Source organism: Uloborus diversus, chromosome 7, assembly GCF_026930045.1.
Source record: "Uloborus diversus isolate 005 chromosome 7, Udiv.v.3.1, whole genome shotgun sequence".
In the NCBI taxonomy this organism is placed as follows: Eukaryota; Metazoa; Arthropoda; class Arachnida; order Araneae; family Uloboridae; genus Uloborus; species Uloborus diversus.
Window position 1 is genome coordinate 29,587,393 of NC_072737.1, and position 24,220 is coordinate 29,611,612.

The window sequence follows — 24,220 nt, forward strand, 5'->3', positions numbered from 1 at the left end:
AAATATCCCGCGACCCAAATGGAAACCCGAGCCAGAGGCATTCCCGTGTGAATGGGAAGAAAATGGGCCTAGAAAATGGGGCCTAGAAAATGCCGTGTGCCAGAGGCACACGGCATTTTCTAGTTTTCTTTCTAGAAATACATAGAAGGAAGTGACTACTGCCAATTCATACAATGAAAAATTTTAAAACTTTATTTTTTCAATAGATTTACGAACTGTTTATTCACTGGTAGATCTACCTTAACTCTGTTAACGTTTTACTCAAATGTAGAAAATTCTAATTAATTACCAATTTGTAATAAAACTAAAAAAAATAATTCATACAGTTGTCTTCATACAGTTGATCCCTATCAGGAAGTAATACTAACTGATGACGACATAGATATTTTCAACATTAAAAAAAAAAGATTCAACATCAAGACATACTGACCGGAGGGTGGAAAAGAACTGTAACAATCTAACAACATAAGTGCTTTTTACATACCTGGTAATACAACAGGTCTGGAGTGTCTTTATCTGGCTTAAATGTCAATCTACCTGCTTTTCCTCTCTCACATTTTAGCTCGAGACTTTCTTGAAACTCATCAAAAGTGTCAAACTCATCTGAAGAAACATCATTTGGTAGCTTATATTCACATAAACGCCCCACTGGAATAAAAGAATGTCTTTTTTAACTATCGGATTTAGTACAGATGAGTGTCTAAGAAATAAGCAGTTTTGTGAAAATACATTTCAGAAAATTGTGTTCAGGTCCCACATTTTTCCTTTTTACAGCTATTAACTAATCGTAGATTTTCTTAAATTGAAAATAATGGTTGCATGTACTCATGTATGAACATTAGAAATAATATGTCTCTAATGAATAATCGTATGTAAATTTAAAGCATTTCTAAAAAATTATTGCACCAAATTTTTTTTAAAAATATTTGAAAAAATTGGGATCACCCTGCATCAACATAAGTGGAAAGATTTTCCACAAGTTTAAAAAAAAAGAAAACTGATGCGATTTTTGAATCATTTCAAAAGCACTTTAGCCATTTCTTTTTCATAAAAGAGCGCTAAAAAGTTCAGTTAATAACTACAGCATATTGTAAACACAATAAATGAATGATGAGCTAAAAAATGAATTTGTTAGTAATAATTATAAAAAAGTAGGGGAGACTGGGTTCACTTGATGCAGGTTTAAGTTGATTTCAAGGCTTATATTTTCGAGTGCGTATGTACTCCAAACTGAGAGTCTTATAAAGAAGACTAATGCTGATTTGACCTATGTACACTATAGAATGTCTTTTTGCTGAAGAGTTATTTGCAAAAAAAGTTTATTTTTACCCAAAAATATTTTTTATGGTTTTATTTCAACTGTCGCATTAGATGTTTAAATGATTATATCATACTAAACAAGATACTGCTGTGTTTCTTAAACAGAGGCAGGATTTTACATAATAAAAGCTGCTTTTAAATTTGAGGCTGTTTTTCACCGCTTTTGCGTTTACGTAATGGCGTTGTTTGAGTCAAGTTGATATATCGCACACACTTGATAAATACAACTCTTAAAAAGTTCATTTCACTGCTTATTGCGTCAGCAAGGCAGCTTATTCACTTTTGCATCAACTAACGTTAGGTATAGTTGATGAGTTCGAAAAACAAAAAATAAGATTTTTTTACATGGATAAAAATTAACAAAGGTATTGAAATATTTTTGGTGGGGAATAGTAATAGCATAACATGAAGTTTCATTTTGGTTTGTAACATTAGGAACAACTATCATAAAAATAAAAATATAAAATGTGTATCAACTACAGCCAATCTCTTTTCCGCTCTGCTACCTCAATCCTTTTGTTTTCGTGATTTAAATTTCGGGCAATAGATGATTTCAAAAAGATATAAAATATCACAACATTTTTTTTTTTTTTTTTACTTTATGTTCTCACTCTAAATGTAGGCATACTAATAAGCAACTTGAAATATCTTACTTGCAGTTGCCGAATAAGTTCCTCTTCTGTCTTTCGAAACACCTGCATACACTTTGACTTTCTGAAAGAATTAAAAGCAGCAGAGTCAAGCATAAATGACTTTCCATCGCAGGTTGAATAAAGAAGTAAATATGCTAAGTTAAAGTTCACAGATCAGCAACTCTCTTCTCAACTCATTAAGAGAGAGATTAAGTTTACTCTTTGATTAACGGAGCGCGAAGGAATCTGTTCAGGATCAAAGTAGCTGACGAGGTGGTTCCCTTCTTTTTAAGTTCCACTAAGTGGGATTAAGTCACCTTGTCTGTAAAATTATGGAAATCTGGAGGATTAAAACTATTCAGTTATGCTCACAGTTATGCAAACTCAAATAAGTGGGATGTTTAAAGTGTTTAAAAGTGGTTGTAGGGCCGAAATTTTCCCATTTTCGAGTTTGTTGAAATTTTGGATGATATTTTCTCCGAAAACGAAATTAAATTTTAGTAACTACTAACTTAAACACTTTAGTAAATTGATGTCTTTAATCATGTCTTAAGCTTTCTTTTCGGTTCGTTTTACAATCATATACAGTTTGTTCTTCTTTCTTAATTTTCTAGCTGCTATAGTCTGACCACCGATTAGGTTTAAAGGCAAACATCCTGTTTACAGGCGGAAAGGGACGCATCTATTAGTTTTCAGGGACGTCAGCTTTTGCAGATGTATATTACCCTCTAAGTTAAGCCGAGTGGCATTCAGATGAGTAGAACACGCGCATAAAATTTTCACTTTTTCCCCTCATTCAGATAGATTCGTCTTAACTGGCCATTTGCCAATTCCATGCAATCCTTGGGCAGACTGCACCTGCATACGAATTAAAAGGCTTACTATGCCGTGCAGCAGCATAATTGTTTTTGCAATCTGCAACGCAGATCAAAAGTCAAAAATAGTCTGCAACATAAACCGACATTAAATTAATGCTAAAAGCTAAATGAGTACCAGGGTATTTTTAAAGGAAATGCTAACACAAATACCTCTTACCTGTGGATTACATTTAAGGAAATACAGTACAAATCTTCAATAGCCAAAATTTAAGATTTTATTTTTCTATTTTCGTTTATTCATTTTTTTTATTCATTTATTTACTTTTTTTTATTTTGCCATCAGGCAGTATTGCAGATTTAAGCATACTAAATATAATCAGAAGTATTGCCAAAGTGGACTTGAAATAACGTTATGTTTATTGACCATTTTGATGTTGTTTATTTTTTAATTTCTTGACATTTTCTTTTTTATTGCCTTGAAAACATGAGTAGTGTAACATGAGCAAGTGTTTGTTTAACCCTTAATCTCATTGTTTTTTTTTTTTTGTTTTTTTAATATACTTTTAAAAAAAATTTCAATGGTTTTACAATTATACTTTCCGTTTAACTTGCATTCGCTTTTTTTTACGTATGATTTAGAAAACATATGACGCTCTAATTTTAAGTTTATCAGCCATTAGAAATAAAGATAGGGTGTGTTTTCATTGATAAGCTTAACTCTTTTGCATTGAAAAAGAGGCTATTTGTAACCCGAAACAAGTCACGCAGCTATATGCCAATTTGTGCTATTTGAAGTTGCAATATATCATTTTATAGATCAATTGTACTGAGAAGTATTGCAAATAAATACTTTAACGCTTTTTGATCAAGATAATTTTAGTAATATAGAATAAAATAGAGAAGTACAATAAATTTAATTCATAATCAAAAAATCATTGATAAAATCATAGATTTGAGATAATATTTTGTTAATGGCTGAAGTACTTGATAAACCATTCTCGATACAAACACCAAACTAGGTTTTGAACAAGTTTGTATCGAGAGTTTTGACTTAAGAAGTCTAGATTCTCTAAATTTTCTTTTTTTTAAGGTTTCAGTGAAAAAGAAACAAATCTTACGTTTTATTATTAAAAATATCCATTACATGACGTTATTAGGGCATTAAACTTTTTTTCTTAAAATTATAAAATAAACTAAAGCCTTACTCTTCTTTCTGCTGCAGTTTTGTATTCAAAACCTCCCTCAGGATCGTCAGTGATATAAAGTGGATGGGATTTAGCCTGGTTCTCTGGATCATTTCCACCTTCTACTATGAATGTGTACGTTTTTCCTCTCTCAACTGTGATTTCTGGTATCAAAACTCCATTAATGTACCAAGCAATACCCCATCCAACGTCACCTGAAATAAAAACAAAAACGTGAAATAAAGATTTCTTTAATCTAATATTTATATTTCGAAACCTAAATTTTTAACTTGAAAGGAAAATTAATTGATGAAGGTGACAGCACTGGTACATTACTTGCAAATATCTGTACCTCAGTAGTCAGAACAATGTAAGTCACATAATCGCTACTTTATAGGAGGGAGGGAAAACGTTTGTCTGACGCATGTAAAGGATGGGAAGCGCGCTCTTTTAACACTGGTAAAAATTACAAAAGATTTCTTTTTAGAATTATGTTCATATGGCTCGGTGTGGAATAGCATTCTACATACAATGCACTAAGGAACGGAAAATTGGAATTTTTGTACTTACGCTAGTCTGGCTCTGAGGTACAGATACAGTGGCCACCACTTATGTGAATCACATTTCTTCTAAACAGTTTTGATTCCATAAATCAGCTGGTTTAATAAAGTGGCCAATTCAATAAAGCTTTTTTTTTTTTTTTTTTTCTGTTTTTGACGATTCGATTCATTTAAGCGGTGCATTCAATTAACCACTGATTCAATTAACCGGCATCCACTGTATTAGGTTAAGCGTTACAGATAACCTACGCTAACAAAACGGTTTACAGTCTTTATAAATATAGTGGCCTTGATTAAAATACTTTAAATTTGCTTGCCAGAAGCGTTGAAATATTTTCAGACCTAGAATCATAAAAATGATAATGGTTTTGAATATGTGGGGATAATTTCACATGTGTCTCGTATTAATTCCAAAAATTGTTAGTAACTAGCAATTAACTCAGATGTTCATAGCCTTATGAACAAAGGCTATGTATTTTTCCAAAACAAATTTTTGTATAGCATTATTAGTTGTAATTGGTAAGTATGCTTTTAGGACTGATGTCAATTTAAGAAATAAATGCTTCAAAAATGACGTTCAAACGGGAGAAAATGCATAATAATTGAATCTCTACGGTTAATGAATCGTACATAACTGTAGTTCATCTAATATTGTGCTGGTATTTAGTTTAAAAGTATAGTTCCAAATTTGGTTTTATGCAATTTTACTGAACATATATTTTTGTAAAACTTTCATTGTGGTAATAATGCCCTTAAAAATACAACTCAAAAAACAGTAATAATAATAATACTATTTAAAATTATAACTACACTCTTTAGTTGCATAAATTTTAAGCTCTTTGAACCAAATGCATTTATTTGTTTCATCGCTATAGCGAGAAAAATCGTGGAGAAGAGCTTGGTAGCATCCTCTTATCTTTGAATACATAAAGAAAAAGATAATGATAAAATATTTTATTTCTTTAATTTACTTGATATTAATGAATCTCAATGTTTTAGCTTGGTCTACGGCAGTTTTGACAAAAATAACTTATTTTTACATCACCAAACACTAACCACGAGACATTATGATTGCTTTTCTTTCTGATTTCTCAGCGTTATAAAATGACAACTTTTTTCACTGAAAAAAAAAGTTTCTCGTAACCCAAAAAACATATAAGATAAAAACGTCAGTAGCTAACACTACACTAGGAGTTGGCACCGTACTTGTAGCTGACAATTATAAAGAAAATTAAAATTGACAAGATAAATTATAAAACTTCACAAAAATGACTAAATTATTAAATGATGCTCAACTTTGCGAAATTCAACTTTGTAAAAGTTTCAGCTTATTCTTCGCTGATCTTTTGACAATTGTGTTTCACTTGTTAGTTTATTTTTTCTTTATAAGTGTCAACTACAAGTGCAGTATCAGCTACTAGTAATTTTACCTTATTTAATAAGTTCTGAAATTTGAGCCGTACAATGTTGTGGTTTACATTACATCGTTTTTATTTACAATGTTTTCCTGAAAAAAGGCTGTGATGTAGCTGGAAAATTGTTTTACTTTTAGAGTAAGTGTCATGGAGGATTTGTGTTTGTTCAAAAAAGATCAGTTTAGATTATTTAGTAAGATTTAGTTTAAAAACTTGAGATTTATTTTTTTAAAGGAATAATGATTTGAAAATAGTTTACATTTATGAATTAAATGAAAAACCAACATTGGTTTTTCATTTAATTCATTTTGTAGCACAAAGCTTATTTGATAATTTTCATTTAGTTTACATATAGTTTGTATTATTTTTGTAATAATAAACGAAATATTTCAAAGAATAGCTTTCCCTTCGTTCAATTTCAACGATATCGCTGAACAAAGAAATTCTCTGCCCTATTATCTTTTGAATTGGCTAGTTGCTTGTCTGTCTGAATAACAAGGATAAGAAAAAATATGTATGCGCATGTTTCCTTCATATCAATGCGACTATGAGTAATTTAAAGGCTAACACGCATGCGCAAAAGTCAAACAGGCATCCCTACAAACTAATAGATGCTTTCGTTTCCGCCTGGAAACTATATGCTTGCCTTTCCATCACATTGGCAGTCAGACATTCTATCGCACTCCAGGGTAACCGTACCTACCACTATTTGTGACTTTAGCCTGGATTTGATCCTGAAGACAGCTATGTTTTTTTTTTCATCCAGATCAGACGTCGAGTAATACCTGGTCCAACACCCCACGAGATATCGATTCACTTTAAAGACTTTGAGACCACGACATATTTTACGTGGAACGGTCACCCTTAACAAACACGGAGGATCCTAGATCCGACTGGTATCGAACCCGGTACCTTTCGGTTACGAGCAAGATGCCTTATCAATGAGGCCACCACTTCTTTGGGCTTGGTGGTCATATAGCAAACATTATTAACTTCCTACCTGTGATTGATTGATATCCTTTCTTTCCACCAGTTGGTCCAATCTGCGCGCGGAAAGTTGCATCTGATGGGCACATGATAGGAGGTACGTTCCATGCCGTATTTACATTCGAAGCACTAAGCCTTACGTCAGAAGCCCTACTGGCATATCTGGGTCCTATGGGTTGTGGTTTTCGGCGGGAAGATTCTGAAGTTGGCTTTGGTTTCCTGGAGCGATCCAGTGCTGAAGGTCGTTTTGTCGGCTTCTTGGTAGTTGTAGTCGTTGTCGTGCTTGGAGTCGGTTGCTGGACTTGATCTGGATCAGCTGGTTGAGGACAATTCCATTCTGGTGGTCTCGCAAAATCAATGTAAATATCCCCTGAATAGAAAGTGAAATTTAATTATGTAAAGCAAAATGGTTACCTTTGTGAGACTAGCTAAAAACATAAAAACCAGCATAAAATACAGCTATTTTCAAAAGAGCTCTAACTGAATTCCTATCTATAATCTTCTTATTGCAAATGTATCATTAGGTTTTTTTGTTTTCTTTGTTGCAGTGAGAAGAGAAGGGATTCAAGTGAACCTTTTTAAGTCTTGAGAAAAACGCATTTGAACTTCAAATCCTAGGTAGGCTTTCATTTTTTTTTCTAAATCATGCTGTATAGTAGTACCTACCAGGACTACTGGTACTATCCCTTGCACTATCGCAAAGGAGTGGTTCTCCTACCATTTTAAAAGGTTATCTCAAAATATATAATTGTATAATTTTGGCACTTACATCCCTGTGCTTCATGCTTCCTCATTTGTCATCTATTATCTTTGGTTTTTTTTTTTTTTTTTTTTTTTTTTTTTTTTGGCTTAACAGCCAAATTGAGACTAAAGAGGAAAATTAGATCATTTACAGTAACTATTTTCAAATTAAAAATGAATTATAATTCAGAGACTTAGCAAAAGTTATTTTTCATCTTATAACAGGAAAGTTACCCTTTATCCCTTTGTTATATTACTCTACTTAGCAAACTACTTCAATTAAAATAATCTGTTACATCACCATTGCTTCCGATCGTTATGAAGTTTTCCCAATAAATATTTAGCATTCTTAAGCTTATTCACACTTATATTTATAAAATGTAAATGAGTGGCGGCAGATTCTGGATTGCCAAAAGAGAAAAAAATGAAAGAAAAAATCTTTGAATAGGTCGCAAAATAGGAACGGACAACATAAGGTTCTATCTCTTCTTTCTATCACTAAAATATAGTAAGGTAGACCGAGGCACGGTAGCGCATAGGGCACGTTTAGTACATCATTTTATAATACAATACATCATTCATCCGGCACACAGAAACCAAAGACAATTCAGATAAACGAAAATCCGCATAGTTCGAGAAATAAGCAAAACACATTCTTAAATAATCAGACTTATCTTCTATTTCTGGAAAAAATAATGCTTTGTAGCAAAACTACAATTTACCGTTTCTCCTGAATACTTTTTCATTAATAGTTCAGCTGCAGTGGTTGTGAACTAGCGCTCGAAGTGCGACATATTGTTTGTTAAGTTTGTACTGTACTATTTTTTTACGTTCTATGCAGGAGTTCCACGTATAATCAAAACAAAAAACCGAATATTTTTTGTATTTATGGTTCTGCTCTAGCAATAATAATTTAAAATTATTATTTAAGTAAATATTTAGCTCTACAAATTTGATCCCGATAAACTGGAGATCCGGAAGAAAAGAGGCCGGAGAAACAAGGTTCTACTGTAGTTTCAATTATATTTGTTAACGCAATAAGTAGGATAAAATTCGGAAAAAAGCTTCTAGGAATATTCTCTAATGATAATGGAACAAAATATTCAAGTCCTCTTTAATGTAAATACATTCAAGCAAGCTCATGCATGTCTCATTTCGGTTTAAAAAGAATAATTTTCAAAACTGAATATATGTTTCAATGTTCCAGTTTTAAAAAGTTTACCTAGATAAGTAACACCCATATCTAATACATTAAGATGCACTTGAAAAACACATTTTCTTATGCTAATCTGCATATCATTAGAATATCATTATACAAGAACTTTCCTCCAAAATTAATTTCATGAAACAAACTGTAAGAAAGTTTTTTTATTAAAGTTACTCTCAAACAAAACAAATAAGAGAGAAAGAAGAATGAAGCAGTATTTTTTCCCTTTGTCTAGAAATATTATGTAAATGAAACAAGAAATGCAAACGGTATTTCGATGTCTTAATATTTATGTAGCTTCATTTCATTTTCCAAGGAATATTTCATTTATTTATGGCATAAGAAGGTAGTTACCGATGTTCCAAAAATAGTGCTCATTTATTATATGTGAACCAAGTATTGTTAACACATTTTCTCTTACTTTATTGAAATATTAGATAGCTTTAACTTTAGCGCCTTCAAATTAAAGCAAGTCATATTTCAACTTTAATTATCTTGTGCAATTTAAATAAATTTGCTGCTTAAATGTTTGAAATTTCTGATCTAATTTCCTCTTAATTAACTACGTAATTGCTTAATTACCTTTCGCAACTAATTTTCAAATTTTATCCATACTTAAACATTTGCGTAGTAAAAATACTGAACGTTTTTTCTGGTAGCATAATAACTTAGTAGGGAAAGATGAAAATTAACAATTAAGTTATTAATAATCTATGGAAAGGCGTTACACAATAAATGAGTTAGACATTTACTCTTTTATTTTCAAGAATAATAACGTTATTTAAATCCTATTTAATGTGTTTAAAGAGAGTTATAATAATACAAGACTAAGAGTAAATATTAATTATACTTTTGTGCACGTAAATTTTTGGACATAAGAAAAGTAAAAGAAATGTTTGTTTCATTGTACGCCGTCCTATTCTGCAGCAATGACTTGAAAGTGGTTCCATTTGCATTTTACTTTCATTTGCACATTTATAAGATCAGCACTGTGGTGTGTTCAATATAAATATTATAAAATTGATTCTTCACGAAACCATTTAAAAATGCATGTTATTTCTGTAAGGCAGGGGTTCTCAAAAAGAGAGAGGTAAATGTTTTCAAAATAAAATTAAAACTGAATCTAAAATGAAAAGTGATCGAATAAGCTAGTGCTACATTATGTTTAAAGTGAAAAATCAACGTAAATAAAGCACAAATTCTCAAAAAAATACAGCATGTAGCTATTTCAAGGCTACGATGGATTCTATTCATCGGTGCTGAAAGCTCAACCACACAACCAGAAAGTCGAGAGAATTAACGTCAACCACATGGATACCGGTATGTATACGAAATGAGCCAACCAATAGGGATTCCGAACACAAGACGACAATCAACAAATCAGCAAACAACAATCTCTGTTTGTTCAACTAAGAACGAATGAATAACTGTATTCTGCTATCTCAGTATGAGGATATAGTTATAAAAATGGTGATATCATGAACTAATGGCTTAGCTGCTAATGTTCGACATTTCTGAAATAAAAAAATAATAATTAAACATAGTATTGCATATCACCATAAATCGTTTGTTTCACAATGAGCCCTACAAGCTGATTTGTAATAATACTGCTCATCACCTCTCCCAACATGCTTTAAAAATAATATTCTTCAGCAGAAGGACGATCGTGAATGCATTCGTCGTGTGTCATAACGTATTCTACAAGGGTAGTATCTTTCGTAATACTTTAGTGTCCCACGTTCCTACCACAACATGTGGTTTAACCGGTTGAGTGGAATCCTGAAGACAGGTGATTTTCAGTATAGATTAGAAACCAAGAAAACTCTTTTCCAGCAGCCCATGGGTATTTATTTATAATACAAACTTGGAGGACTTTGTGACCACGACTAATTTAACGTGCATTCATCACCCATTATCGTATACGAAGGATCTTTGACCGAGTGCGCCATGACTATCCAATTATGAGTCCAGCTCTTTGTAGATCAGACAACCTGGCAACGGTTTCTGTAACAACTGGTAGCACGCTTCCATTGTTTCCCAACGTACTCAACAGGCTTTCTTTATATTTCTTTGCCATGCGCAAGGTTACCTGACGTTTCTCTCATGAAGCAAATATGTGACATTGGGGAAAGACAAATTAAATAATAATGGACTGGTGGTGTTAGCTACTACTACAATAGTTCAAGAGTTTTCAAAGAGCATTACCTTCAGACCTTAAAATACCATGATACGATACTTCATTTTTATCATTCAGTGGTCCTACAGCCCAAACAATTGCCTGTGGTCCATCGGAATAGATATGCTGGTCGTATTTTTCATCCACTAAAAGAGAAAGACAGTTACAGATAGTTCGAATAAATATTTCAAACATTAGAAACACATTAAGGGTTAAAAGGAGTATTCACTTCGAATATGTTTGTAAGGCTTGATGTAGTGACAAAAAAAAATAATAATTTATTGAAAATTAATGAAATGTTTCAATGGAAATATGATGAATAGTTAGAATAGCATCGTTTTCTATTCGAAAATGCATTTTTTCTTAATAAAATCAATTTTAACTTTATACACTATATATATATAATTGCTAAAACAGAGGCATTAAATGCGACTAAGTTTTTTTCTCTAATCTTAAATGTAACTGCACTTAAACTGTACTCACTGACGAACCTTTGTATACATTTATGATGTAGCATTCTACTGCCCACCTCTGGCAAGTTGAGCTCCGTCGCCCGGCCGATTAAACGATTCCATTTGTTGAAATAGGGGTGAGGCTTAAGAACTTGCGCATTTAGTTTGCAGTGTTATTGCCCATTTGGCGAACAATATAATTCAGGTAAGAAGTAGCAAAAGCTTTACAGGATTTTCTCGCCAATAAAAGGGATGCCCAACTCTGAGCCTAACAATTCCTCTTCTTACTGATTGCTCTCCCTTGAAAGAAATGAATTAGTTCAACTCTTCGGAGGTGAACAGTACATAAGTTTGAACCTGCATTTGTGAACTAAGGTTCAACTTTCTCCCCGTAAAGTTCTCTTTAAATATCCCACCTCATATACCACAAATTTTTCATTTGTATTGCTACCAGTTTTTTCTAATTTCTAGGGGTACCCACCTGGGGGGGGGGGGTCATGGCACAGACTGCGCCATTGAAATTTTTAGGGGGGTTTTGAGGCGTATTTTACACTTTTTGGGGCTCTTGATTTGGGGGGGCATTGCAATATTTAGGGGGTGCGCCTTTGCTCTTAAGGGGTGGGCACTCCTGTAATTTCACTGGTAATTGCAACTCTGCCTTTTTCTATACTTTTTTTCAATTCATCTAACACTCAAAACCTCAAACAAAATTTACAACTTGGAGTAGTTATGACTATTCTTAAACGCTAGTCAGTCTGGTAGCTGTGATTATCACTCAAAGTTAGGTATCGTCATCTGGTGATTGAAGGTCTTCATAAAGCCTTGCATTTCGTATTTGAAATCCCCCCTCATACAGAAAAATTTTAAATGATAAATATTTTTCATGTAAAAACGTTTTAATGTAACCGTCAATTACTATGTTTTCTCTTTATATTTCACTTTATTAATAGTATTTTTTGTCATCAACTATTTATTTGCGCTATCACATTTTAATGATGTTCTGGGCTGCCATATAGGGCTTGCTAAAATATGCAAATGGTTAGATTTCCTTTAATAACAAGAAGTTTCATCCACAACTAAACGAAGCATCTTCTCCGTTTACCAACTTCTAACGCAAGGTAAATCCCTTCCTCAGCTGGATTTTGCAGCAAATTATTTTAAACACATTTTTTCCCAAAATAGTGGGAATTTTTTGAAAACAAAATCTGTGTTTTTTTTTTTTTTTTTTTTGCTTAAAAAAAAATATTTCTTAATACATAGTTCACATGAAATTCATTCTTTATAAGTGTTGTGACATTTGTGCTTTAAAAAATTTCAACTACTTTAGTAAATTAAACTTCAGTTAATTCTTCAGTTATATTTTTGTTAATTTTGACTCTTATCACTTTCGGGTTGCTAAATGACGATATAGCATCATATCTCGCCAAATTTTGCGCAAAAAATTAATTTTCAAATCCAGTGTCAGTTTGGTGACATACAAAATATCTGGCGAAGCTTTTATAGATGTTAACTTGCATTTCCTATTAAAATTCCTATAAAATTTTCCTTGCAATGAATGGGCCTAAAACTACGGCGAAGTTTTCAGCAACCTTTCAGATAGTTCACTAAATTTGGCGATATAGCACAAGATTTGGTGACTATTTGGTGGTATCTCACTAAATTTCGCACCAAGAATGAGATTCCTAATTCAGTCAGCTTGTCTCTATTGGGAGAGTTTCCATGGAACCCCATAAACATTTAGCGATATTTCCTATTGGTACAATTTTCGCCAAGAGCACTTTGTCGAATATTGTTTTAATCACACTCATTACTGTTTAAATCATATACGTCCTAACAGAAACTACATGTACTTCATGTTTAACCACATGCGCTAATGTTATGTTTTTAAATTGTTCTAAAAATACAGTCGCATTATCTAAATAGAAAAATCTGTGCGTATTAAACGTCACTAGTTTTGTTTTAATGTCAAATACGTATTCCTCCACCTCAAAAATTTACATTTGTCTCATTATTTATTTTTTACTTTATTTTTAGCGATACATCTACAATACCGGCATGTTTTATTCATTATGTTTTACTTCAAAAAGGGAATTTTGGCTAAAAAAAGAATCCATATTTCAATAACATTGCCTTAAAAACATAAATCATATTGAACTTTAGATAAATCACACAACATTACAAAAGATATTTTGAGCAATATTCCGACCGCGAATGAAAGAAATAAGAAAACCATACTTTCAGTGATAAAAATATTTCAACTCACTACATGCACAGGAGATCAAAATGAAATTTCGTATTTGCTTTCTGAAAATTGCTTTCGCTCTTATGAATTTTTAAGTATCCTTTTTCCAAAAATATACTTTTCCACTAACTTTAGAGACTAACTTCCATAAATAAACATTCAATAAGACAAATATTCCATTTTTTTATATTTTAAGGGGAGAAAAGAAATGATTTCTTTGAGAATAGATGTATATTTAGGCGCAATGTGTACCACCTTTTCAAAAAAATAAGAACTCAATTTATGCTCGCTTCACTACCAGAGAATAATAAAAATAAATAAAAATGGAAAGAATAAGAAATTTTATACTTTTAATGTAACGCATTCAACAAATTTTTCTGTAAAAAGAGAAGAAAATGAAATAAAGTAAATAAAAGAAAAGCTTTAATATTGTGTAAAAATATTGTAAAAGAAAAAAGTCAAAAAATATTCCAATCCAACATAAAAGAGAATGATATTGTAAAAGAAAAAAGTCAAAACATATTACAATCCAACATAAAAGAGAATGAAATTTTTCAAACTGAACTTATGAGACCGAAAAATGTATGCCTGTCTATTTGTCGATTTTCAATAACATAATAATTTAAAACGGAAGAGTCCAATTTAGAGAAAAAAATTAGTTCGAGAAATTGAGTCGAAACATCTCAGTCTCTTGATTTAGTCCCTTGATTTTCGTTAATTATAAATCCTGCTCTAACAGGCAAATTTACTTTATCATTTAAACGATATCAATGTTAGTCAATCATACCAGTTCAGTCACTTCCTATGCTGGGCAGATGAGTGCTAATAAGCACGATACTGCAGTCCTCGGCTGGAATGATTAAGCTGGTGGTGTATTTCATGTATTTCTGCCTTATCCCTGGCTACAGGGCGGTAACTTACTGAAAATAAAATGCCTTGCCTTCAATCTTCGAGTTGAACCGAACCATTGCTTTGGCCACTCGTCTGTTCAGTGCTGATTCTATATTAGGTACCAGTTTGTTTTGCACTCTTGACTTCCTTAAGAGGTTTTCCCCCTCCAGTTCAGTCACTTTCTATGCCGGGCTGATGAGTGCTAATAAGCACGAAACTGCAGTCCTCGACTGGAATGACTGAGCTGGCGGTGTATTTCATGGATATCAATATAGTTTTACAGAACTTCCAAAGTAAAATTTCATGTTCGGATTTTAATTCAAAGTTAAAACAAGCCGTTCAATCAGAGCTAGAGTAAATCGTTATGGCACAGAAAAAAAATACTTATTGAGCCATTTGTTTTTAATACTTAGTGTTATTGACGAAAAATAAGTAGATAAAATTGTGGTATGATACTAAATAGAAACATTCAAAATGAATTCATCATAGAAAAAAAAAAGTGTTGGAAAATAAAAATTTTAAATGTATCTTTAATATTAGTTAGAATATTGAAGTCTTCAGAGACGACGCAAAGGGAAATAAGAAAAGTAGACTTATATTTGAATAGAAATAAAACACAAATTTTAAATGTACTTAAACTCTCCAATAAATTAAGTTTTATTTGATTTGGATTATTTCAAAAATGTACTTACACCCAACTTGCGGTCTCTTTAATGTAATCATTGTATATCCATTCACAACTACGGCATTGAGTAAAGTCACGCTGTCTTGACCATCGGGATATTTGACATCAGGGCAACTTCCTCTTCCTCCTCTTCCAACACACTGAAAGTGCGCAATTGTTAAAACTCTTTATATAAAGTTATTGACAATTTATAAATCATTTTATGTAAAGATTTAGCAACATTAAGGTATATGTTGCTGAGTCTTCAGTTATCACTTTAATGTTGATTTCAAGCCATAATAATAAGATCGATGAGACAGCCACAAAAATGTTATTGTCGTTTGCTACTATAAATTGTTGCGCCTCAATAGCAGCTACATTTTTCGAATTCCACTTGCGTCATAGGGTTATTAACAGATGGCAATAATTTAGGTGGATGGAATTCTTAATAAGAATAAATGACAGTCAATCAGTAAGCGATTAGCAACACAAAGAAGTGCTTATAATTTTATGTTGAACCAATTGCATGTTAAAATTACTCTATCACTGTCCCAATTAGTGTGAAAACAGCTAAAGTGAATGTAGATTATTAAGTATTTTTACTTGTTAATTGCATATTTGTGTAAATAATTTTGTATTTTTATTTATAGTTTTCTGAAAAGCAAAGAAAACATGATTAGGTTAAATATCCCGAGGAAAATTTTATTATTAAAAGAGAAGTTATTTTTACGTTTAACAAATTTTTAAAATTTTTAAAACTATCTTTATGATGACGTTAAAACCTACATTTGTAAAAGGTGCAGTAGAAAATTTTTTGAAAATACTTCGAAATTAAAACGGATGTTTTTAAAGCGAAGATTTTAAACCTCGTAATGGCATTTTTTTTTTAATTTTCAAAATACTTACTTGTTCTTTATTTCCCAAATAGTAATCCACAGCATGTCCTTTTCTCTTTTTATCGATCCAAGCAACAATAGCATCAGCTTTTATCATTTCCGATTTAGTATCATTTTTGCTCAGTCCGAAAGACATATATTCACCAGGTTCTGGAAAATATAAGTATTGCAAATATTAAATTTGAAAATCATGTCCACTCAAGCAGTGATGCAACACAAGCACAGTAACTTGAAAACTCTCTAATATCATGATGCAAATTAAATTACTTGCATGAGGACTAACGTAACTATTTCATTTCTAATAAACACTTAAATGTACTTCAATATCTTATGATATCAATTTCTGTTTTCTTACTTTCAAATCCTATTGGTTTTACAAGATTTCTAGTATAAATGGTAAAAAAGTCTGAACCTGTTATTACAGTTATACATAAAGGGACTACAGTTTTACTGAGTTTTTTTTCAAAATGAGAAAATTGCAAATTTGTTTTTTAAAGTGCAGTACATATCGAAATAACATTGTATTTTATAATAAAACTTGTGATGAAACATTATTTTCTATTTTTAGCAGTAAATTTGCGCCTTCAAAAAAAAACGTGGAAAATTTTCATTTTTTTCTGTGGAGCGAAGTGAAAAATGAAATATTTTTCTAATGCAATATTTTCGATTCGATGATGAAACAATATTTTGAATCAAATGAATGAGTTAGTAAAAGATTGAACGAATATATGAAAAGATAACTAAACAATAAACGAATAAAAAATAAATTAATGTATAAAGAAAAATAAATGAGTGAATGAATAAAGTATAAATAGGAAAATAAGTGAATGTATGAATAAAGAGGTGATTTACTAAAGGAAAGAATGGAATGAATTCATTAACAAACGAATCCGTAAGTAATTTAATAAACAATTGAATGAGTAAACGAAATAAACTGTTTCGCTTTTCCCCATCCACTTTGCCACGCATGTTTTTGATTACTTATGCAAAATAATTCAAACCCAATTGCTCTTAATATTAATTAAATAAATATTAACATCGAATGCTAAAATGTCTTAATTAATATCTAAAAGCTTAACAAAAAACTATCATTTTATGTTGACCAAAAACAATGTTTATTTACAACAAAGCATTGAATATGAGTGTCAATTTCGGAAAATTGCCTGAATTATCATTAATTTTAATTTTCAGAGGTAATTTTTTCCTGACTGGAATCGACAACATGGGCTACTACGTAGTTAAAATATGTCCAGGTAGGTGTCGCTGAAAGCAGAGTAAATATTTTACCATTTCCCTTTGCCCCGCTATCTCACATTGCCTTACATTCCCCTACTTCCAAAAACTTACAATGTTAGTTTAAAAAACTTGTTTTGCAAAATGTATGTATTTTTTCAAATATACGGCAGATACATTGCAACAACAAAATGAAAAAAAAATAATAATAATCGCGAAGTAATAGATCTTTCATCGGCATACTGAAAAGCATTTAAAATCTATCTGATTGAATATTTTATGATAACATTAAAAGTAAAAATAGTTTTAATTATAGCCGTTTACAGCATAACATTTTTAGAACTTAATTTTATATAAATAGTTTTTAATTAATCGTTAGACAAAAATTATTTCTGTAAGTTATCGGGAAAAAGATCTTAATCTAGATGATTGGAAGTAAACGAAAGCAACTTTTTTTTTTTTTTTGTCAAGTCGAGAATTCATTAAATAACGTTTCATTAATCGATTCCAGTGAGGATGTTTCTGTCCTTTAAAGGACAGAAATGTTGAGTAAGCTTTGAAACAAATAAAAAATCATTCACTTGATGTCTTAAAATAGAATACATTTCCTTCTTATCTATGTCCATGCCGCTTTGCAATTTCCTCGAAAAACATCACATAATTTCTGCAATGAACTTTTCACTTCAAAGAAAATCCAATTACCTCTTCAATGAACGTTCCTCTAAGTTTGATCCTTACAGTTACAGTTAAGAAAAATTCGCTTACCTATTCTTCCAACAAACTGCATGACAATGTCCTCACCGTCCATTATCCACCTGATTTCATATCCAATGTCATCATGCAGTACTTCGCAATTCAATTTGTACTATGAAAAAATAAAGAAAGAAAACATCATTTTAAAGAACATTTTCCCATGCTGCTACGCAAGTAGAATAAACTCAAGTAAAACAAAATGTTTAATTTCCTCTCCAATATGTACTGAAATGGACCAATCGAAGAAGAAGATATTTTCAATTAACTTTCAATATATTTGTCAGTTCCAAAAGGGGAACAAAGCTGCAGAAAATATTATGATTGGTGTTTTAGCATAGAATTAAAAAATATAGACATGCGAAGAGAACATGGATAGCATTTGAAGAAGATACAATTTTAGAAAGACAAAAATTAATTTCCATCTCTTCGTCGATTCATTTCATATCATTTCAATACCTTGATATGAGTTTTTATTTTTTTAATTTAAATTTGTTAGCAAAATTAATTTATTTAATTCTTTTGAGAATGATAGAAAAAGAGTTTATATAAAGATGTACTGTTTAATAATTTTTTTTTAACTTTTGGACCTTTTTTCCCCAATTGATTTTTCAGTTGATATAAGTTTTTTCTAAAAAAAAGGTTCTTCTAAAATAAGGTTTCATTTTAAGAGAAATTAACCGAATTGAGAGAAAATGTTATCGCATGTAACATTATTATTTCATTTACAGTTTAATCAATGAGTTGTTATGGGGTGATATTTTCGCGTACATATTTGCACTTTAACCGATACATTTTAGATGTTGGCTTTCAACTAATGTATTTGCATGTAAAAAATATTGTATTCAAAGAAAAATGATTTATACGCATTTCATTGTTTATTTCACACTTAAAATTATTAATGGTTTTTAAAGTTTAAGTTTTTTATGAGACTAAAAAAGAAATGATAACAGCATTCTCACGTAAAAATTTAATCACATTTTAAAACGGTAGCTCTCAAAACATACTGAAAATATGTTGCGGTGCGGGGAGACCTTTTTTTTTTTTTTTTTGCGCAACCGTTTTAATACTTGATTCAGTCATTATACTCTCATTTAAAAATAATTGAAACTACAAAATACCTTAATAATGTGAAGGGATGGTGACATGGGTGCCCATATGCAAAATTGTAAGTGGAGGGGGGAGCTCAGATATTTTTCCCATGGAAGCAGATTTCAGGACAGATTGGAATTAATATAAATTACTACTTAACGTAACTGACTCCTATAAATTACTAATTAACGTAACTGACAACCCACCTGAGTTGAACACTAATTTAACTAAACGCGAAATTAGTCTTTAAATCTAAACCTACTCAGTTACGTTAGGAGGCCCCGACTTCAAAATCTTATTAAAAATTAAAGAGATCGTATACAATTAGTTAGGTATTAAAATAATTCATCGTATAGTAATTAATATCAGTGATTATTTTATAATTGGGTGCTTAGTTTAGTTGATTTTTGTACTGGAATTGTAAAATAAATTTTATTTATATGTTTGGGTATGTAAGTATGACTCATTATTTTTTACTTTTTAGTTCCTCTTTGTTTTTTGAAGTCGGTTCTTTTTTTATTTGAAAATAATTTATTTTCACATTGTGGTTTCATTGGTATTTTAAGACAGACAACTTTTAATTTAATATTGTTGTTATGCTACGAACTGTTAAATTTATTTTATATTATTCTATGAAGGATTAAATTATTCCAGTGAGTCATTAATTATCGACACAAATATCAATTTTCGCAACATACTCTGCGCATGTGCGTAAACTGCGGGCAATAACCAATAAAAAAAAAACAATATTTAGGCTTTCTAATCACGCAGTATCATTTTATTCCTATTTGGTTTTTGTTTTCTATGTATTTAACGTATTTTACGTTTTTTAACCTAGTTCCTAGAAAAACGTAAAATTGGGTTTTTACTGTAATTTAAGATTTTTTGTTTTATGTGTTCGAGGAAGGCTGTTAAGCTTCAGAGGCAATAATAACCAAATGCTATGATTGAAATGAAGGGTTGGTTCGGTTCTATTAGGTTTAATGGCACAAGAGCCTTTATAGGCTATACTGCGCCTATAAAAGCTTGGTTAAGGCTTGGTGTACCACTAACTGCAGCAAGTGGGTTATTATGACATTAATGTTAATTATTTTTTAGTTCAGATTATCATAGTAATAATCACGATAAAATCTTATGATTGCCGGGATTTTGAAGATCTGGTCAAAATATAAATAAAGACGGTAAAAAAGTACGTTATTGAAAAATTTATGACTGCCATAGTGTAAGGAACTTTAAAATACCGCACATTGAACACAGTGAATTTTCAGTGTTCTAAGTTATTTGAATGGACTACTCGGAACACTTTGAATATATTTTGATCGAATAGACGTTTTTCAATGTAAGATTACTATCAGGAAAATAAATGTCTTTCTCCATTAGCATTATTACACTCACATACAAATGTACCCGTGTTTGAAAATTATTAAACTTACCAAGTTCTCCACCATTTTTTTTTTTTTTTGCGATTACATATTATGTGTATTTGATACACAAAACAGAAGTTACATATAAATTGTCCAGTCTTTAACATTTCATATTTAATTTCTGTGAAGATACTTTTGGTTTAATTTTTAAAGGTAACGTTTTGCCACATTAAATCTTGGAAGCTTACCGCCTGTAGAATGACCAGTTTCACGACAATCGTCAGAGGAAAAAATGATTCTGCAGATTTTTACAGAGCGCATGGCAAATCAAGACAATAGCAAATCGTTAGAGCATTAACAAAGATAGGTTGAGATCTGTAAACAGTCTCTGAGTTTTTTACTGATTTCTGACTTAAGACACGTCAGGGTTTTCCAGGAGAACCAACGAAATAATATTTACGCGGACGTGTAAAAATTGGTTCTATTATTAAACTGATGAGCCGCATAATCTCTTACTCAATGAAACAAAATCTAAAAAAATATTGAAGTTGTTTTCACTTAGTTTGCATTTTGTGAAATGCCACACAATCGTAGTTTATGAAATGAGTTCTGAATTCATGCAAAATAATGTTTAAAAATTCAAATCACTTAAATTGTTGATTTCTTTCCATGAAGTGTTTTCTGTTTTCTTAGACTTCAGGGAGATACATAAATCTTCTTTCCTGCTATGTATGTTTTAAGTTGGCACAGTATGTCATTTTCGAAAGATTTCTTACTTTGAGAGATAAAACTGCATTTTATTTATTGAAATGAATGCCTAATACTTTCATAGGAGATTCGTGTTTTATTTTTTCGGGCAAAACTCGTTCGAAACATCTTATCTCAAAATACTGCTTAAACAGAATTTCTGGATGTTGTTTACATCATTTAAGTCAAGAGGCGGCAAGGAAGTTTAAGCTATATTTTAACTTTTCAACAAAAATTACATTAGGTATCTTATAAAGATGCTGTCTTGTGTTACATACACTGCTGTAATAGGGATGTTGGGACGTGGGGAAACGCCGTTCTTCGAAATAGTTGATTTGTTAATGTAAAAAAAAAAATCAACTACAATGTTAATTGGCTTCAAAATATATTTTTCTTAAAGCTTTTTAAACAAAAGACAGATAAATGTTCTCAACTCACTTTTTTTTGTCCTGGGTGTTTTAAACTGATCTTTTTAGGTCAAAAAAAAAAACATCTGTTAACCATGATATCGCCCCTACAGTGTGGCGCAAAAGTTTAAGCACAATGCAATTTTTGAATAAAACGAAACGAAAATTATTCTACGGAAGGCTTTCAAATTTCTTCTGTATGTGGTAAGTACGACCCTAAATATCTGTCTGAAATTTTGGAAAAATATAACCGTAATGAAAATCAGAAATTACAAATAATATTTTTTTGACTGTCGCAAAAGTTTATGCACAAATCAGATTTTATGCAAATATCTCTTGAAACGTGATGCGTGAAGGACCAGTGTGGTTCTTTTCGACAAATTACAAAGCGTAAAAATGGCTTAACGTATTATCAAGATGCCGAAGTCTCTGTAATTCTTGCCTGAAGAAGTTGCGAAACTCTGGAAGCTGAAAGATGAAGGTAAATCTGTCATAGACATTTTAGTGATTTTAAACCGGCCTAAACGTAATATTTATAATTCTCCGAAACGTGGAAAACAATTGCAACCTGTGTATTGATCTGGAAGGCCGAAAAAAACAACCTTTCGTGGGGATAGAAGATTTAAAATTATGACTCTAACTAGAAATTTGTCTCTTAATCAGATACCATTTCGACTTGGATCAAAAAAATCACGTGACATCACACATAGACGGATAACCGAATCAGGCTTTATCAAGAAACAATAAACCTTTTCTGAAACAGTGTGACAAACAATCAAGATTGCAGCGGGCAAAACATCACATGCATTATTAGCGAATGGATTAGTGTTATATTCTCAAATGAAAAAAAAAATGGAATTCAGACGGTCCAGTTGGGTTCTTATACTATTGCCGTGACTTGAGGATGGATCCGAAGTACATATTCAAGCAACAAGGTGATGACTTGTTCATGGTATGGAGCGTGTTTTGCTTCAACGGACAAACTTTTCTTAGCTTTCTAAAAGGCAGACAAAAACTAGAAATGCATCAAAATACTCTAAGCGAGCATTAATTACAGTTTGGAGAAGTCCTAGGTGGTCCAAATTGGACTTTCCAGCAAGACACCGTCAAATACACTTTCCGTACTACAAAAGACTAGCTTGTTTCTCAAAATATCAGTGTAATGAACTGGCCAGCACTCAGCTCAGATCTCAATCCGATAGAAAACATCTGAGGAATTTTCTCACGTGACGTATACCAAAATGGGAATCAGTATTGCTCTGTACAAGAGCTCAAATCAGCAATCGAGGAAGCCTGGTACAGACTCACTCCCGAAGCTTCAACAATCTCCTGCTATCAATGGAAAATTGCGTATCAGAGTTTATCAGGTGCAATGATACCTCCATAGACTACTAAAAGACTTATGTTTGCTTGAATGTAAATATTTCGTTTTTGTGCCTTAACTTTTGCGACAGCAAAACCTTTTGATTTTTTTATGGAATCTGATTTTAATTTCTATGATTTTTTTCCAAATTAGAAACATGAATTTGTAAGTTGATTGTTTGAATGCAATAAAAATTTCAAAACTATTCGGGTTTTTTTATCAAAAGATTTCGGTTGTTCATAAACTTTTGCGCCACACTGTATAAAAAGGTGAGCTGCCCAAATATTTTTTTCCCCAATGGTGTCGTTTTCAAAATTTTAAAAGTATTTTTTTCTGAAAGAGCATGCTTAAAAACATAGGATCTGACCATTTTTTAAATAGTTTAAGTTTATTATTTAAAAAAAATACTTAAATCGGTGCTCTTTCATCGTTTAACGCTTCTGCGGATGACATCACAAATGATGAAATGCCATTCAGAGTTGCCATTCACGGTCCAAAATATTAAATCGCATCTTTACTCACGTGTATTGACAACGATATGGTTGATAGCAAGCGTAGAGCGCAATTGTAATTCGCTTCTTGATTATCATAACGTAGAAATGCGGTAGAAAGATGCGCTATAGTGCATCATTTGTGACGTTATAAAAGACCACGCCATGTTTGAAGAATCGGACATTTTAAAAAGTTAATTAAAAATAACTTTTGGGAAAATGAAAGTATTTTCTGAGTCCATGTTATTTTTTTGCTTATTCTATCAATTTCAGTGACAAAAAGTACTACTTTTGACTGAAGGAAACAACCCCGTTACAGCACTCGTTGCATGTTATTGCTATAATTAAACATTACGATAATAATTATTACGATATCTGCTGAAACAAATTACCTTCTGTTTTAATGAAAAACTTAATGCGTTTATTGCTACAGATTATTATGTTTTAGTGAAACACATATGGAGTGGACAAATAATAATTGATCACTTTATATGAGGAAAAAAAGAAAAACATATTTCATAAAGTAAAAAAAAAAGTTTTTAACCATATTTACTTTTAAAGAAACTATCCGAAGAAGTTTTAGCAACA

At 31.4% G+C, this 24,220-nt stretch overlaps 1 protein-coding gene across 1 annotated transcript in view; it reads right to left on the reverse strand.

Annotated features, from left to right (window-relative positions):
- Positions 1-24,220, reverse strand: part of LOC129225567 (protein Skeletor, isoforms B/C-like) — a 113,507-nt gene that overhangs the window by 7,827 nt on the left and 81,460 nt on the right. The window contains exons 8-15 of the mRNA XM_054860013.1: positions 18,184-18,283; positions 16,196-16,335; positions 15,318-15,450; positions 11,070-11,186; positions 6,930-7,286; positions 3,976-4,169; positions 1,974-2,034; positions 485-648 (exon numbers count right to left, since the gene is read on the reverse strand). Coding sequence (XP_054715988.1) covers positions 485-648; positions 1,974-2,034; positions 3,976-4,169; positions 6,930-7,286; positions 11,070-11,186; positions 15,318-15,450; positions 16,196-16,335; positions 18,184-18,283 — 1,266 coding nt within the window. The remainder of the gene's footprint in view (positions 1-484; positions 649-1,973; positions 2,035-3,975; positions 4,170-6,929; positions 7,287-11,069; positions 11,187-15,317; positions 15,451-16,195; positions 16,336-18,183; positions 18,284-24,220) is intronic.